This window comes from Acomys russatus, chromosome X, assembly GCF_903995435.1.
Source record: "Acomys russatus chromosome X, mAcoRus1.1, whole genome shotgun sequence".
Taxonomy (NCBI): domain Eukaryota; kingdom Metazoa; phylum Chordata; class Mammalia; order Rodentia; family Muridae; genus Acomys; species Acomys russatus.
Window position 1 is genome coordinate 104,688,289 of NC_067169.1, and position 15,883 is coordinate 104,704,171.

The window sequence follows — 15,883 nt, forward strand, 5'->3', positions numbered from 1 at the left end:
CTAACCTCGCATGGAAGTGACCTTGATACACACTGGGTGGTTCTGGCAAAATCAAGTCTTGGAAGCATTTGGACACTGGATGCCTTATACTTATCTAAAGAAGGAGGGCTTTTCAGAAACCTTACTTGTTTTGACACATCAGAGAGAATGTCTGGTGATGACCTGCACTGCCGTTCATGATACTGAGATGGATACTGTTTCCTGAAATCGCCAAACAGAGAGTCATTAAAATGCTCATTATGCAAATCATAGAACACATAGAAATCTCTAAATTCAATTTCCAATCAGCATGAGAAGAGAGAAGTCAAAGTATGCACCTTTCGAATGGCAGGCTCTTCAACCTCCCCTTTTTCCCATATTCCAAAAGTTGCCTTTGAGTTCTTCCACTATTATAAAGAAGAGACAAAAATCATTAATTCCATCCTAAACTTATATACTCCTAAAACTTGAAAGCCTCACCTTTATTGGAAACCTAAAGTGTCTGGATGAGCGCCATATCGTATTACAGCTACTTATGTGGACACCAAGAATACAGCAACTTCAACTATTAAAAACCTAGGCTTCATTTAAAAAAACCCTGTAAAACTATTGACTGACTCTTACTTATATGCTAGTTCTAAAGAGACTGTTTACTTAGATTCCCAACCCAAGAAAGACACAAGGCAGCTAACTAAACACTAGAAAAGATTGCTGCTGTTAAGCTTATACCAGTAAAGAAATTGAGCAGACTGCTGGAAGAAACAAAAATGTGGAAGTCACAGTAATAATAAAAATTCCAAAATCTGGGCCAAAGTATGGGGCCTGACACGCCTCCTCCACCCTAAGGCCATCATGGACCTATGGCTGCCTGCAGAGGATAAGAAAGTAGGCTTATCGGAACTCAGGACATTAAGAAAGCACAGAATATGCTCAATATCATCTGTTTAAGAAGACAAGAAATCATAGAGCACACTTTGGAAACATTCCATCAAAAACACGTCTGCAATTTTTTTTAAATGTCTCTAGTCTTACAAGGGCAGGTTTCCACAGTCTGAAAAATCCCTTATGTGGAAGCATTTGATTAGAGTTGTTTTGGTATTCCTTAGAATTTTGTAAGCTTCTTCCAATTGAGTTGGAGGATAGTTGTTCAACTGGAAACAAGATCTTACTTCTACCTCACTTCAGCTCCTCTAAGGCGTGAGCTGGACTGAGACAGCCTCAGTGCAGGATTGCTCCATCTTTTTAACCCTTTGGCTTCCTCTGGTGCTTTCTCACTCTATCGTTACCTAAATGCTATTAATGGAGGCCGTTGACCTGTCCTTTCATGACTTGCATATAAGCTGCTTTTAAAGTAGACAGTGAGTTTGTTGAATATATTTTTTTCAAACACCCTGTCTCCCTACCTCCTCGCTGTAATTCTGATCTAATCCCTTTGTTTAGTAAATACCAACTTAATGCAATGTGCCAAGAACAAACAGTAAGGAATATTTATAATCTGTATATGATTTAAGTGGATTCTTTGTTGCTCCTGGAATTCAGACTCCTCCCACCGCCTCCCATGTTATTGAAAAGAAGCAGTGTGCATGGTCTTCCTACGTGTGGTGTATAATTACCTGTAGCGGAAACTGGAACCCTTGCTGCAGAGTAGTGTTTTAGGCTTTGATTTGGGCTCTTCAGAAAGCCTAAAGAAAGCATGGTACTCCACACAAGTCTTCCAGAAAGCCTTGCACGCATCTCGGCTGGCCATGGTGAACTCCAAAGTGTCTTTGCACAACACCTGTATAAACCATTGTCTATGAAGCATAACACCCTGCTAGAATACCAGCGCTCTCACTGTCTTCTACAGTGTCAGCCCGGTAGCACATGCAGCATCAAAATTTCTGTTTGGCTCCCCAAATGCTCCACAGCCACTAAAATCAAATGACTGGCAACCTTCCAAAGTCCAGACAGGGCCTCCACTCTTATACCAAGCCTTGTCTAAGAAGCCAGGATTGCTTTACACCCCAACCCCCACCTTACATGCCTCTTTGCTGCCAGAAAAAAAAATTTTATGAAGTTGTAAGTTAGGTTAAAATAAATATCAAATGCTTCTTTTCAAGGTGGAAAGAAATTATAAATGACCAACAGGAAAGGGGACATAGGATCTCCTTCCCTCATGTAAGGAGAATTGCATGTATACAAATGTTTTCAGTGTCCCACTTATAAATACACCTTCCTCTATATACTCACTCATTCTGCAGTGCTTTGGTTTTCTCTCTTGGCATAGTCCATGTTTTAATGTGTCCTAAGGGAACTTGGATTTACAGTTCTAAAGTACAAGCTCTTCCCATCCTGAGTCATCATATACCCTCATTGGCCCAAGGCTCTATGGCATGCTCCCAACACTCTTTTCAACAGCCCCACAGCTCACTGAGCTGACTGCCCACCTCTCTCATTCCCTTTCAGGCTCCTACATGCAACCCCTGAGGCTACCCATAAGGTTCACACTAGGTCTGGCCCATGAGCTAGTCAAATAAACACCTTTACATAATACCGAGACCCAGGCAATATCATCCAAACTGGATCTTCTATAGGGCTAAGACAGTGATACATGTAGTTTTCTACTTCATGGCCAGTCATTAAAACATCCTTTCTAACACTCTTTCTTACCTCATGCAGTGAAAAGTCACCTAAGAATTACCCATTTTGCTTATATGAACACCAACATCCCAAATTCTAAGTCTAAGCATGTTGTTGATGTTCAATAATTTTTTCTTAAGGGAAGTTAGTGGAGATACTTCGTAAAATAAAAAAAAAATGACGCTATCAAAGACATATTTCTGTAGTTCGAAACCTGTAACCTCCATTTGACTAATCAGAGCCCTCAAGAAAGCTATTCTCAGAGACTTGCCTTTTAGCCCAGCTGCTTCATTTTTCTATAGTATCATTTATTCTGAAGTGCAAATAAGGTGCCATAGTGCTTTGCCTTTAGTTAAAGTATGATTAGATTTCTCCCTAGTTTATATAGAGGACAAAGAGGGGGCCAATCACATCTCGAGGCCAGGCACCCTTTCATCATTTATTTTCAAGTCATTTCTTGAGCAATTATGGAATTCCAAGTGAACAGAAATGTAATTTATTAGAAACTTACTCACCAAAATATTAGCATGAAGTTTGATGAGAAAATGCTTTCTCTTAAAACTCAGTTTGCGAATCTTAGCCCAGTTGAAAGTGTTAATCTTTGTATTTCCCTATAATGAAATGCACGATCAGTTTCAGAACATTCCAGCATGAGTCAGAGTGTGCCACAGTAGAAGTATGATGGAAAATATCTTCATGGATACGGTCATGTGAGCCTCTCCATTACCCAGAAAGACCTGGGAAAGCAAGCAGAGGCTGACCCCAAAGCTCTGCACTTCCTCCAGCATAGGAACAAGGAGTATCAGGGAGACTTTTATACCAGCACAGTGAGACTGTGGTAGAATGGATTGTCATAACAGCTCCTGCAATCTCAACTCTCCGTTTCCACATCCAAGTGCTAAAAGGAAAGGCCCATTCATTCTGCTGCCTCATTTACTCGTGCACCTTCGGTACTTCCTCACTGGCCACATCATCAAGTCTGGCTTGGGTTTAGCTGCGCACTATACGGCCATCTATCTCTCCTGCTGCCTGTTACTCCAAACCTCAGGCTAACTCTGTACCTTCACTCATGTGCTCTCTTCCTCCTCCTGCCACAAATGCCTTGTGCATCACCGAACTTCTTACCAGTGATGAGAACACACACTCTGCAGGACATTCTGCTGTCATTCTACTCCGTTTCTAGCACCTCTAAACATTTTGTTGTTGTTGTTATTGTTTTAAGCACACCAGGAAAATCAACATTGTTTAGAGGAGCTAGGAGGAAGAAAGGTAATAGGAGACAATGGCACCTCAAATTGATTTCTAACTTGAAATACAAAATCCCAGGAAAACAATGGTCTGGTAAGCAGCAAATCTTGCTGTCAGGATTCAGCATTAATTCTCTACCAGCTGGCACCAGTCACCTCTAGTGGAAAGTGTAATGAGTAAGGGCGGGCACATCACAGTTCAGACCACTTCGGGTGAGTCTTAACAATCTGGAAAGCACAGTGATCTAAGGTTTCTGGATGTTTGAATCTACAGTCTGGGAGTCCCTCTGAGCTTTTTGACTTTATCACTTTACCACCACCCCAGCCTGGTTGAAACAGGGATGGCCTCGAAAGCCAGACCGTACATTACTGTCCACACACAGAGACGAAGCCTGTGGGATTTACAAGCACTGCTTCTTTTCGAGTTGGTGGAAAGATGAAGCCTTGGAACCATCTGGCGAACAGATATTCAAGCTGAAGTCTTGCTAACCACTCTCAGCACGCTGCTGGGCACTCTAGGAGAGAGAGTCCTTACCCTGAGCACCAGTACTCCCATGTGAGCGACAGCCAGGTGAATCTGCATGCCTTCACCATCACTGGCGGGCTGAGGCCTGATGCCATACATATCCAGCTTCCTTGCTATGTCCAGTAGCAGAATGTCGGATTCAGCTGGGCTCCGGCCACTGCCATGAGAAACGATTAACGAGCTCAATAAATGAATCAAAAGTCCTTCCATGTCCTCTGAGAGCTCCTCAAGGAGCCGCATATATTCTTCAGACTGAAGGTTCTCAGACGTAAAGCCTTGCTTTTGAGAGTCTGCTCTAGCCTTAGTGTCCTCCACTGGGAAAGCAGGTGTCAGGGAATGTACTTACATGTGCTGCTGATGAAAATGCATGATCTTGCTCTCTAAACAGGCTTGGCTTGGTAAGTACTGGGTTTGTACCAGGTGCTTCCTAATCGTTTCTTCATGGAAGTCTCCTAATTCTGCTGTACAAGAGAAAAGTGACATTTCCCACATTTCCATTGAGGAATTAAGCAATGTACAACCTAAGAAACCTCCTTCTCTTTCATAGGATTTATTCAATTCCTTCATCTCTTTGTTTTTATTGTTTTAAAGATTCACTGACAATGAGACAGGTTAACTCCTGGCAACATCCAGCCTACCTCAAAGAGGATGATGAGCATCAAAGAGAACTTCCTTATAAAGATGGCTTCAATTGTGGCAAACAAGTGGGCAAAATGTCCTCATTTCTGCCACAGACAGAATTCTGCCTAAAAAAGGGCAAACTTGGATGCAAGCAGAGTCAACAGCCAAACTCTGCCTAGACAGAGTAAGCAAGTCCTCAAAAGTTCCTGCCTCACAAATATGTCTGTCAGATATATATTGGGACAGAAGGCTGAAGATGAAGCTCCAACATTATAGAGAGTTTTGGGTGACTACTCAGGTAGCAAACTGTCTCTGTCATCTTCTCATTTGGAAAGCTACTAACCTGCTCTCCCGGTATACTCAGGTAATCAAGTTTAATCCTTCTCAAGTCTCTGATGGAGCTGAAGACCAGGTAGCTTAGTTTTACAATGAAGCTTAGTTGTTTAGGGGTTACAGTGTTTTTAGGTCTAGATAGATGTTTTAAGTTGGTAATGACACGATTTGATGGAGATTGATTTACATTCAGAATTTTAGATGCACCAAGATAGGAAAGATGTGTTCTTCAAGGCTGTCAAATACAAATAGCCAAAACACTAAGAATGCAACATTTATATAATTCCTGATTGTGTCATGGTTCTTCTTGCTATAAGTAGTCTGTTGTATATATGTGTAATAATATAAATGCATATGTAAAAATAAAAATGTTTAATTAATAATAATGATAATAAAAAAGGAAACCTCCTGGTCTGTCCTAAACAACATTTTCTCTACAGCTGGTGTAGCCCTATGCCCTGCCACCTCATATTGTGCTTATATTTGTGTTTGTACAGGGAACCAGTAACAGATTCACTCTCAAATCACAACAGTGGGTTTCTGGGAAGTCTCAGCCTGTATTATGGGTCACACACCCAGACTAGACCTTAAAAGCTCCAAAATCACACTTGAATATTTTGTTACATTTTCCATATTCTATACTCTTTTTGTAGTTTTATCTACTTTCAATTAGCCCCTGTTACAGAATGAATTTTGTCTTCCCCAATTTTATAAGTTGAAATCTCATCTCCTGGTGCCAACCTCTATGGCTCAATTGAGGGATTATGTCAATATTGAGAACGTAAGCAGGGAGCTGTAGTCCAAATGAACTAGTGTCCATTTTAAAACAGGAAAACTGGGTACGCAGGGATTCTAGGTATGAGTGTACAGGAAGAGAAGATGATGTGAGGACAGAGTAAGAAGACCTGCCTTCATCAAGCTGAAGGCAGAGGCTTCAAAACTAAGGAAACTCTCCAACACCTTGATCTTACACTTCCAGGGTGAGAAATCATTTTTCCTCATATAAACCACAAAGTCTCTGGTGTTTTCTTATGAGAAGCCTAGTAAGAGCTAATACATTCTCAAATGTCTTCTTATGATGATTATCCAATACCATGAGTAGAGAATATAATAACAACTAGTGTGCAATCCAGCTGCAGCCGAGTCACCACTCTGTACTCTGGGAAGTAAGTAACTCCCCCAACAATTGAATCCCAATAGACAAATTATACTTTCCAAATAGCTGGCAGTTTATCTTTGAACCTAATTTACTCTTTTTTTAGATGTCTCCAATGTATTGTTAGAGACAACCATCACAGGATTAAACCCATGGTAACAGCTGGGTTCTTAGATCTATCTGCCCCTACTGTAAATGGCATTAGATGTTTTTGATTTTTGTCTTTTTTTGTAGTTGTTATGTCTCTTCTGGGTGTCTAAGATTCACATGAGTTAGCTTCTGATTATTTACTTCTCCTAAAGTCAAAATTTAGAGTACTTTGTTCTCCATTGGTATCTGTATACATTCTTTATTTTGAGATCACAACTTAATTACACCATTTCTCCCTTCCATTTCATTTCTCCAACACCTTCATATACCCTTTCCCACTTTCTTTCAAATTCATGGCCTCCTTGTTCATTAATTGTTATTGCACACATATATGTATATACATGTATAATGTAGGCTGTATATAGTCTTTAAGAATCCTGGATTGCTCTCATATTGAGCAAAATATATATACTACACTAAAACACTATATAATCAAGGAATTGAAGGAACCGTGTTCAATCTGACATAAGTTATCTATCAAAAACCAATGGCTAACAATAGTCATGTCACATAGTGAGAGAACAGACTTTCCCTTAAAACCAGAAATAAGATAAAGATGCCTGCCTTTGTCACATCACCCAGCATTGCACTTGTGAGTGCAGTAACTGCAATCAGACAAGACAAAGATGCATGAACATTTTATAGTGTAAAGATAATACTGTTTTGTTGGAGACACAAAGATCCAATATTTATAAAAATTTCAAGGAGCCCATAGAGAACAATGGAGCACAAAGAATTAAGAAAGAAACTCTCAGAATTGTTTTTGACAAAGACTATAATGGGAAAATAAGAATAAGAATCTTTTCAATGAATTGTTCCAGGACAAATGGAAATCTATGTGAAAAATACTACAATGCAAGCCAGTTACAATCAGAACATCACCCTGGTCACTGGGAATCTAGTAACTATCCAACAATTCTACCAGAATCCCTTAGTGGACAGATCCTTCTGTCCTTTCCAAATAGCTGGCTGGCAGTGACTTCATGCATCACACCACACAAACATATGAAAAATGAACTCAAAACAAATCAGACCCCAAGATCGAGAAGAATGTCTTGTAGCTATCAGAATTTGTTTTTAAAAAAAATCTGTTTTAAAATTTAGTAGTAAGATTGAATTTGCCCATTTTAAAATGTGCAAAACATTTAAAAAGGCATTGATGGAGAAAAAAGGAATAGACACATGAAAAGGATTTTAAAATAATTGGTTGGTTGTTAGATTAATGATGGTTAAATTATTTTATTGATATCCATACTGGTCTATTCAGAGAGGCCTCCTTTTGCACTGGGCAGCTGTCAAAGGAGGGACTCGTAATTGGTCAAAGTACTACAAATAACAAATTGAGTTGTCAGTGCTAAATGGAATATTCTCCATCACTACTGCCATAGTTCAGGGAACATAGAATAGGAGTCAAGAAGTCAGAGAGCCTAAAAGGTCTGATGGCTGGGGAGGTGTGCTATGAAATGCTGCCTTCTGGACATGACACGGCTAGCACACTTGGACCCCACAGCAGCTGTGATTACCTGCACAGGATCATATGAGGCAAAAATGTGCTACAGGTAGGGGAGGTGGTCTCTGGGCCTCAGCTGCCATGTGGGAGGATCACAGCTTTTGAGACAGGAAAGAGCAGGTGCAGAGCCTGCTTTACAGATAGCTGCAGGAAAAGGGAGACTCGTTCTTCTTTGAGTGTGTGACCACTGCTAAGTTTCCCATATTCCAGTGGATGGCCCCATATCCATGTACATGGGAGCAGTACTAAGTAGATCTACCAAAAGCTTGGTTATCGGAGTCAAAACAAGCAAAGAAAACATGAAGTTGGGAGGGGAATATGCTGGGAGATACAGAGGGAACTGGAGTAGGAAAGAAGTTGGGTATGACCTTATCTCATTATATACATGTATGAAGTAACAAAGAATAGGACTAAAAATGAAGAGGGCTGGAGAGATGGTTCAGAGATTAAGAGCACTGACCGCTCTTTCAGAGGTCCTGAGTTCAATTCCCAGCAACCACATGGTAGCCCACAGCCATCTATAATGTGATCTGATGCCCTCTTCCGGCCTGAAAGTGCACATGCAGGCCTGAAGGTGTATGCGCAGGCAGGGCACTGTATACATAATAGTAAATCTTTAAAGAGAATAATAATAAAGAAAAAGGACACTATCAAGTAATGAGATAGTTCTTTATACTTTCTATGATAGCCATAAGATAATACCAAGTGTTAGGGAAGGTGGGGAAGTTAGAAGCTTTATATATTAAAAAAAATTTTTTTTTATTCTTTTAGAGACAGGGTTTCTCTGTGTAGCCTTGACTGTTCTGGATTCACCTCAGACTCATAGAGATCCACCTACCCCTGTTTTCCAAGTGCTGGTTTTAAGGCGTGAGCCATCACACCCAGAACTTTATACATTCTTGATCAAAGAATGATGTATATGTGTGTGGAGATAGCACAGTGAAATACATTAATTTGTACAGCTAATATTCATTTATAATTATAACTATAAAAATTTTCAGGAGAAATGTATCACACAACCCAACATTCACCTTCCTAAAAACATACACAAGATGAAAAAATATATATCCATCCAGAAACGTGTATGCTAATGTTTGTATTATTATTCTTAATACCTAAACTAGAAACTTTGCTAACTATCCACGATGCAGTGACTAGATGAACAAAATACAATACATCCATAAAATGGAATATTATTCAACAATAGAAATAAACCGGGACATGCATAGATTTCAAAAAATACTGTGTTGAGTTGAAATGTCAAAAATGCAAGCAAACGTGTAGAAACAGAAATTTAATCAGCAAATTCCTGAATCTGAGGAGGATAATAGAGCATTTTCTGTCTATCTCTCTCTCTGTGCCTCTCTTTTTCGTTCTGTCTCTCTGCCTCTGTCTCTCTGTTAGTCTCAGTCTCTCTCTCTCTCTCTCTCTCTCTCTCTCTCTCTCTCTCTCTCTCTCTCTCTCTCTCTCTCTCTCTCTCTTGTTTTCTATTTTGGGGCAGGCCTGGAACTTGCCACATGGAGCAGGCTGGCATGAAAATTGAACTCACAGAGATCTGCCTGCCTCTGCTTTCCAAGTGATGGGATTTGGGGAGAGCGCACCATCCTCAACTTTGTTTGTTTTTGAGATGGTCTCATGTAGCTCAGGGCAGCCTGGAATTTATTATGTAGCTGAAGATAGATACAGCTCTGAGTTCTTGATCCTCTGGCCTCCAGCTGCCATGTGCTGGAATCACAAGCATGCACCACCATGTTCAATTTTATGTGGTGCTGGGGATCAAATCTAGGGCTTCCTGCATGCTAGGCAAACACTCTACCCACCAAGTTACATACCCAGCCCTGAGAGGGTTTTATTGACATAATAGAAATATTCTAAAACTGGACTGTAGTCATAGTTGGATGGACATTAATTAACTAAAAAAAAAAAACAAAAAACAGTGGTTTGTGCATTTTAAATGGGTAAATTTTACCACCTGTAGATTAAACCTAAATAGAGCCATTTAAAAACACACAACAGACATGCACAGGCATACACACACACGCACACACACACACACATGAAACATGAATGTACATTTTGGGGGTTTCTTAAGAACCAAACACTATAACAAGCATAAGGAAAATATAAGGACCCATCAAACTATGTTAATTTCCTCTCCAAGTACTATGACAATTTAGCAAGAAAATTTATATCACCAGCAGTATAAGGTGACAAATTTATGTCCATATTTTTGTCTTTCTGGTCCAACTCCTATCATCTCTCCTAAAATCTCTTATTGTTCGGCTTGCTACCACCATTACCTTCTAAGTTCTATTTTTTTTAACAGAAGAAGCCAATATGGTTCTCTTACAAGCTATTCAGATTTTGTTCCTATATTTAAAATAGAGAGCAAGAGTCCCTTCTTGTGGAGGTACTTCTGATGATTGAAAATATATGTTCTTTTTCTCCTATCTCAGGGTCTGACTAGGAATGGTTGTGAAAAGCTAACTCACTAGAACCACAGCCTTTCCACCGTAAAATGAGCTTCTGTTGACCACATATCCTGTGGGGAAGCGGAAGTAGTCTGTGCTGCATCCAAGATGCCCACAAGGCAATCCCCAACTCCAGAAGGCAGAACTGAAAAGCATAAAACTGGGCTCCCCCAAAAGAGGTCACTTGGAACCCCAGCCTCTCAACGAGTATCTGAAGAGGTAAGTAATGGAAAAGGATGTTCCTCCTACCAGCTCTAGCCCATACCCCACATCTCAGTGTCAAGTATGACACTGGGCACATGGCCAGTGTTCTTGGCACTCAAAAGCTTTGAAGATGATACTTCATTTTCCACCATGTCTCCTAGACAGACAGTATTCTTGAGTTGTGTGTGGTCATTATTCATCCCCTGTATGTGCTGCTTCTTGTCCCACCACCATTTTTATGCCATCTTCTCTGTCTACTGTCACATTCAATTCCCGTGTATCCCTTTAAACTCCAACACAAAATCCATCTCCTCTATCAGCTTTCCTTGATTCTTGTGGTGTTTTCCATCTGCTGCTTTTCTGAGAGCCTAGCGTTCTCTTGTCCCAGCTGGGAGTCACTTGATACACTGCCTAGGATGCGGTCCCTATCCAAGCGCTTCATTGTCTTGTTCTCAGTGAAATCTGAAATCTACCATTTATGGACTGGTGGGAAGGTAATGAACAAAGGTCAAAAATGAACTTATGAAATAAACAACAAAAAACCCTGAAGTTATGGTTCTGCAGGATTATCAAGGAACAGTGTATTCTTGGAAGCCTCTCCAAAATGAGAAAGTCCAGCTGGCCTGAGAAGAGATGCTATCTCCTGCTACCTAGACCCTACCCTCCAGGCTGCGGGAACATCATGGTCTGGCCTATGTAGCTCCCTCCCAGGCAGGCCCCCACTGTCCCCCAGGCCTTCTCAGCTCTATCTTCAATGTCCCTTCTAGTCAAACTACTTGGCTGCTATCCCATGGGGAACACTAATATATGCCTAGGGCTGTTTACCCTGTAAGCCTCTCTCTACCTTCTCCACTTCGTGATTTATTCTCTGGAACTGTGCTCCAGAAAACATGAAACAGGTATCCCCTAGAGCAAGCAGAGGGAGTGGGGACCACTTAGTCAAATCCATGGCAAGAATTATTCAAACCAGTTCCTAGCCAGCAAGTCAAGGGGCAGTGGCAGCGGGGTCAGTAGACTGAAGTAGAAGAAAATCAGCATTTACTTCTAATCATCAGAAGTACCTCCACAAGAAGGGATTCTTTTCACTATTTTAAATGCTAGAACATGCAGGCTTGGAGAAATAAGGGAGCTTGCCTTACAGTAACGGCGGGGTAATGGGGACAAGATTAGATTCGGATCTCACTGAATGAGACAAAGCACCACTTCATTGTGTCTTCACTAGGTCCTCTCTCTTCCTAAGGCTGAATTAAGTGCCAAGTGGGCAAATTGGAGGTGCTCGTCTCCTCTGCTTGGCTCTCTCCCTGGCAAATGGGCCGAGAATTAGAGGTTTGGTACTTACATTGTAAGATGTGCGAGACCATTAAAGCTGCACAGTTGTCACTGCATGGAAGTCTTCCCAAAGCCAGGTCTTTCTTTATTTGAAGAGTAAAAAGATACCTGCAAGAAGATTTGAGGAAAAGATCTTGACAAAGAAGCAGGAATACAGAAGAAATTTTCCCTTTCTCCCAGACCCAAGATAATTCAAGGAAAGAACAACATCCAGTCAGCCAGAGGCCCTTTTGAGGTGGTGAATCATACATAGGTTTGCTTCAGACCCAAACCAACCCCAGCCCACAACTCAGCTGACCCAGCACATTGGCAGGTTCTGCAATGGTTAGGAATTTCCTTGGCTATAGCCTGTCGCTAGCTTGAGGGGCCTGGCCAATTCTCTTCTGGTGGTTTCTGCCATGGAGACAACCACATCCTGAGCTAGAGAAAAGAGAGCCTCAGCAAGCATGAGCAGATTCTGGGGGACACAACGAGCTGTCAGATAGGCAAAGCCATAAGCATTCCAGAGGCTAGTGAAGCGAGAGTAATCACTGAGTTTTACAAAGATACCAAGGCAGGGGCCAAGCCATTCTGATCAGATGGTAGCACTCTACAATGCTAAAATTATGGCTAAGACCTAACTAAGGTCTGCCATTGAGTCTAGGCCACCCACTCAAGTAGTACAATTCAGGAATCAAGGCCATCAAGCCATGCCTGTGCTCATCTTACTCTCTTGCCTGGATCACTATGTTACTACCAACTAGAGGCCAGTTGAGTACTTTACAAACGCTAGGCATGAAACTGGCGATTGATGAACTCGCGATGCAGAACCTTCATCGGGGACCATAAAAATGTAGGTTTGTGTTTAGGATTCTGCTGAACTGAGCATTTGCCACACATGCTTAAGACTTTAGTAAAGGAGAATTCATTTCTGTGTTTGCATGTATACCTGTGTTTATGCTGTGTGTGTTTGTCATGTGTGTATGTGTTTATGCTATTTGTGTGGTGTGTGTGTGTATGTGTGTGTGTAAGTGGATGTGTACATTCATATGTGTGCATACAGAGGTCAACCAGGACAACCTTGGGTATCAGTCTCTCTTTCCACCTTATGTGAAATAGGGTTTCTTTGTCCTTTGTCTCTGTGTACATAAATTTAGCTGGCTTTCAGGCTTCTAGGTATGCCTCTCATTTCACCATAGAAGCACCGAGTTTACAGATGTGCCCCATTCCCAGCTTGATATTGGCTGTAGAGATTTGAACTCAGGGCCTCACACTTTTGTGGCAAGTAAGTTTCTACTGAACCATCTCTTCAGTCCCAGAACCCACTTTTTTAGTGAAAGAGTGTCAAAGAAAGACTCCACATCATCTGCTTTCTTGTCCATAGCAAAAATCAGTTCCAATATTTTCTTTTACACGCAAAAACATGCATTGCCTGCTCTGAGTATTTCCATTTATAAAACATAATTTTTAGATTAAATTCTATGTGGGTTTTTTCAATAGCTAATGCCCCAATGGTAATGGAGAAAAAGATAAGTAGTTGCAGATGATAAATGCACATTTGGTCTGAAGAATCTTGTCAAGTGATTATTTACCTCACGAAAGCTTTAGGTATTATGTTCTTTCAAATCGTATGTACCTCTAATGCACTAGAAAAGATTCAGTTAAAATGAGTATTTTTGTATAATATTCTTAGGAGCCCCTGGATTGGCCTCAAACAATTTCTATAACAGGTAAGTGTTATTCATCTTAGTTGTGGCTTCTGGGTTAGTGAATGCAAACTTGCTGTCTTGGCAAGTGCACATAGATCCTTTCTATGTGTAGCAGTCTCAGCCTAGAAAGCAGAATACGTTTTGGAGGAGTGCTATAATGACAATGTAATTTTCCTGAAGTAGGTTTTCATTATAATTATAAAGAGGATTGTTCACAAGTATATTAGTGTCGTTACAGGTGTTTCCCTTTCTGCCTATGAGAAACACACACACACACACACACACACACACACACACACACACACACACACACACACATTCATTTTCAATGATCCCAAGCACTGGCTGACCTTAAATCTATGCTGATTGAAACACAGATGGTATGAAACAGAGCATCAGTACTATTGTGGCAGCTAATGGGTGAAGTGTCAAAATGCCACCCAGGTTTGTTGCTAATTCTAGAATGCAATCCCTCTTTAGTTCTGAAATTTGGAGAGACTAACATTTGGAGTGAGGTGGGGGGTGGGGTGGGGGTGAGGGGTGGTAGTATCCAGCTCCTCCCTCTTTCTAGCCCCCCTGGTTCTCCACCTTCCTGATTGCAACCTTTCACTGTAGTTCCTTGTGTTGAGGTGCCCCGGCCAACCATAAAATTACTCCCATTGCTAATTCCTAACTGAAAATTTGCTACTATTATGAATTGTAATGTAAATATCTGTGTTTTCCAATGGTCTTAGGTGGCATCTGTGTAAGGGACATATGACCCCCCCCAAAGGGATCACAATGCAATGTCTAGTCCCTCACCTTGCCCCAGAGAGTGACTTAAACCTAAGCCATGGGAAAGGAAATCAAAGCCCTTTCTGCAATAGCTGAAGAACAGGGATTGCTGAGTAGCATTCGGCACACACGCAGTCAAACACTTTACCTTGTGAGTTCTTCCCGGAGATGTCCAGGGTCCACTGGGAAAAATTTCACGATAAATTTGAAAACAATCTCCTTAGGATCTTAAAACACAATATCTCCATAAGTTTTATTTAAATGTTCATTTCAACAGTTAAAGTCCTCTCTCCCTCCACCCTCCTCTCTCTCTCTCACACAGAGTGTTCCACTTCCCTCCCCTCTCCATTTCTCTTTCCCATTGGCTTATTTTACATTTCAATTTTTCACATGTATACTGGTATTATCTCTGGATTGGGATCCTATGTATACAGCAACTAAGAAAGTCCTCCAAGTCATCCCTCCTTAACGCCCTTTCTCCCTTGGAGTTTCTTTTGTAAGGATGTGCCCATTTGAGGCCTACTCTGTCCTTTCTGAAGAAGTGGGTCATTTGGAAAGACAGTTTACAACTTGCTATCTGTGCCAGTTCAATCCTGCGTGAGAAAGGGGCTCAGCTTCAGCTCAAGCACATGAATGGATGTCTTAGGGATTTCATAAAAGGAGGGAGAAACTGTGTCTTTATCACTGTTCAAATACACCCCTGAAAAGCTGCATCTACGTATTTTCACACCTACTTGTATCTGAAAATGAGAAACTTGAGGCTGGGGGTGGAGTTCAATTGTAGGATACTTTGCTGGCATGCACAAAGTCCTGGGTTGCATCCCCAACACCAGCAAAGAAGAATAAAGTTTGTTAGATCAAAAGTAACCCCACACACATGTAGTCATTGTATTATTCATTCAATATATCTTTTCTGGCTGCCTGCCCTGTGCCATATATTGTTCTAAGATGATACTGGAAGTTAGGAGATAGTCAAGTGCTCCCGGTCTCATCAAAGAAACAAACAAACAGACCAATTCGAATACCACAGAGCCTAGATTGAGGAAGCCTTCCTGGAGGAGCTGACAGCTAAGTAGGTTAGCAGGGACAGGAATTGAAACAGCTAGTGTCTGGCATGAAGTGCTCCCAATAAAGTCCAGAGCTTTGCATGCCAGGTTAATAAAGTTAAAATTTTAAATTTATTTGGGGGACCCATAGAGTCATTTTAAGCAGAAGAAAGATCTGATCAGAGTTGTATATTTCAATCAGTCCCTTGGAGAGCATTATAGATGCTTCA

The 15,883-nt window shown here is 41.1% G+C and overlaps 1 protein-coding gene across 1 annotated transcript in view; it reads right to left on the minus strand.

Moving 5' to 3' along the window:
* The window catches only part of Frmd7 (FERM domain containing 7), a 54,098-nt gene that overhangs the window by 2,048 nt on the left and 36,167 nt on the right, over positions 1–15,883 (minus strand). The window contains exons 4-11 of the mRNA XM_051141194.1: positions 14,756–14,834; positions 12,156–12,253; positions 4,718–4,832; positions 4,381–4,528; positions 3,114–3,209; positions 1,593–1,756; positions 318–386; positions 126–201 (exon numbers count right to left, since the gene is read on the minus strand). Coding sequence (XP_050997151.1) covers positions 126–201; positions 318–386; positions 1,593–1,756; positions 3,114–3,209; positions 4,381–4,528; positions 4,718–4,832; positions 12,156–12,253; positions 14,756–14,834 — 845 coding nt within the window. The remainder of the gene's footprint in view (positions 1–125; positions 202–317; positions 387–1,592; positions 1,757–3,113; positions 3,210–4,380; positions 4,529–4,717; positions 4,833–12,155; positions 12,254–14,755; positions 14,835–15,883) is intronic.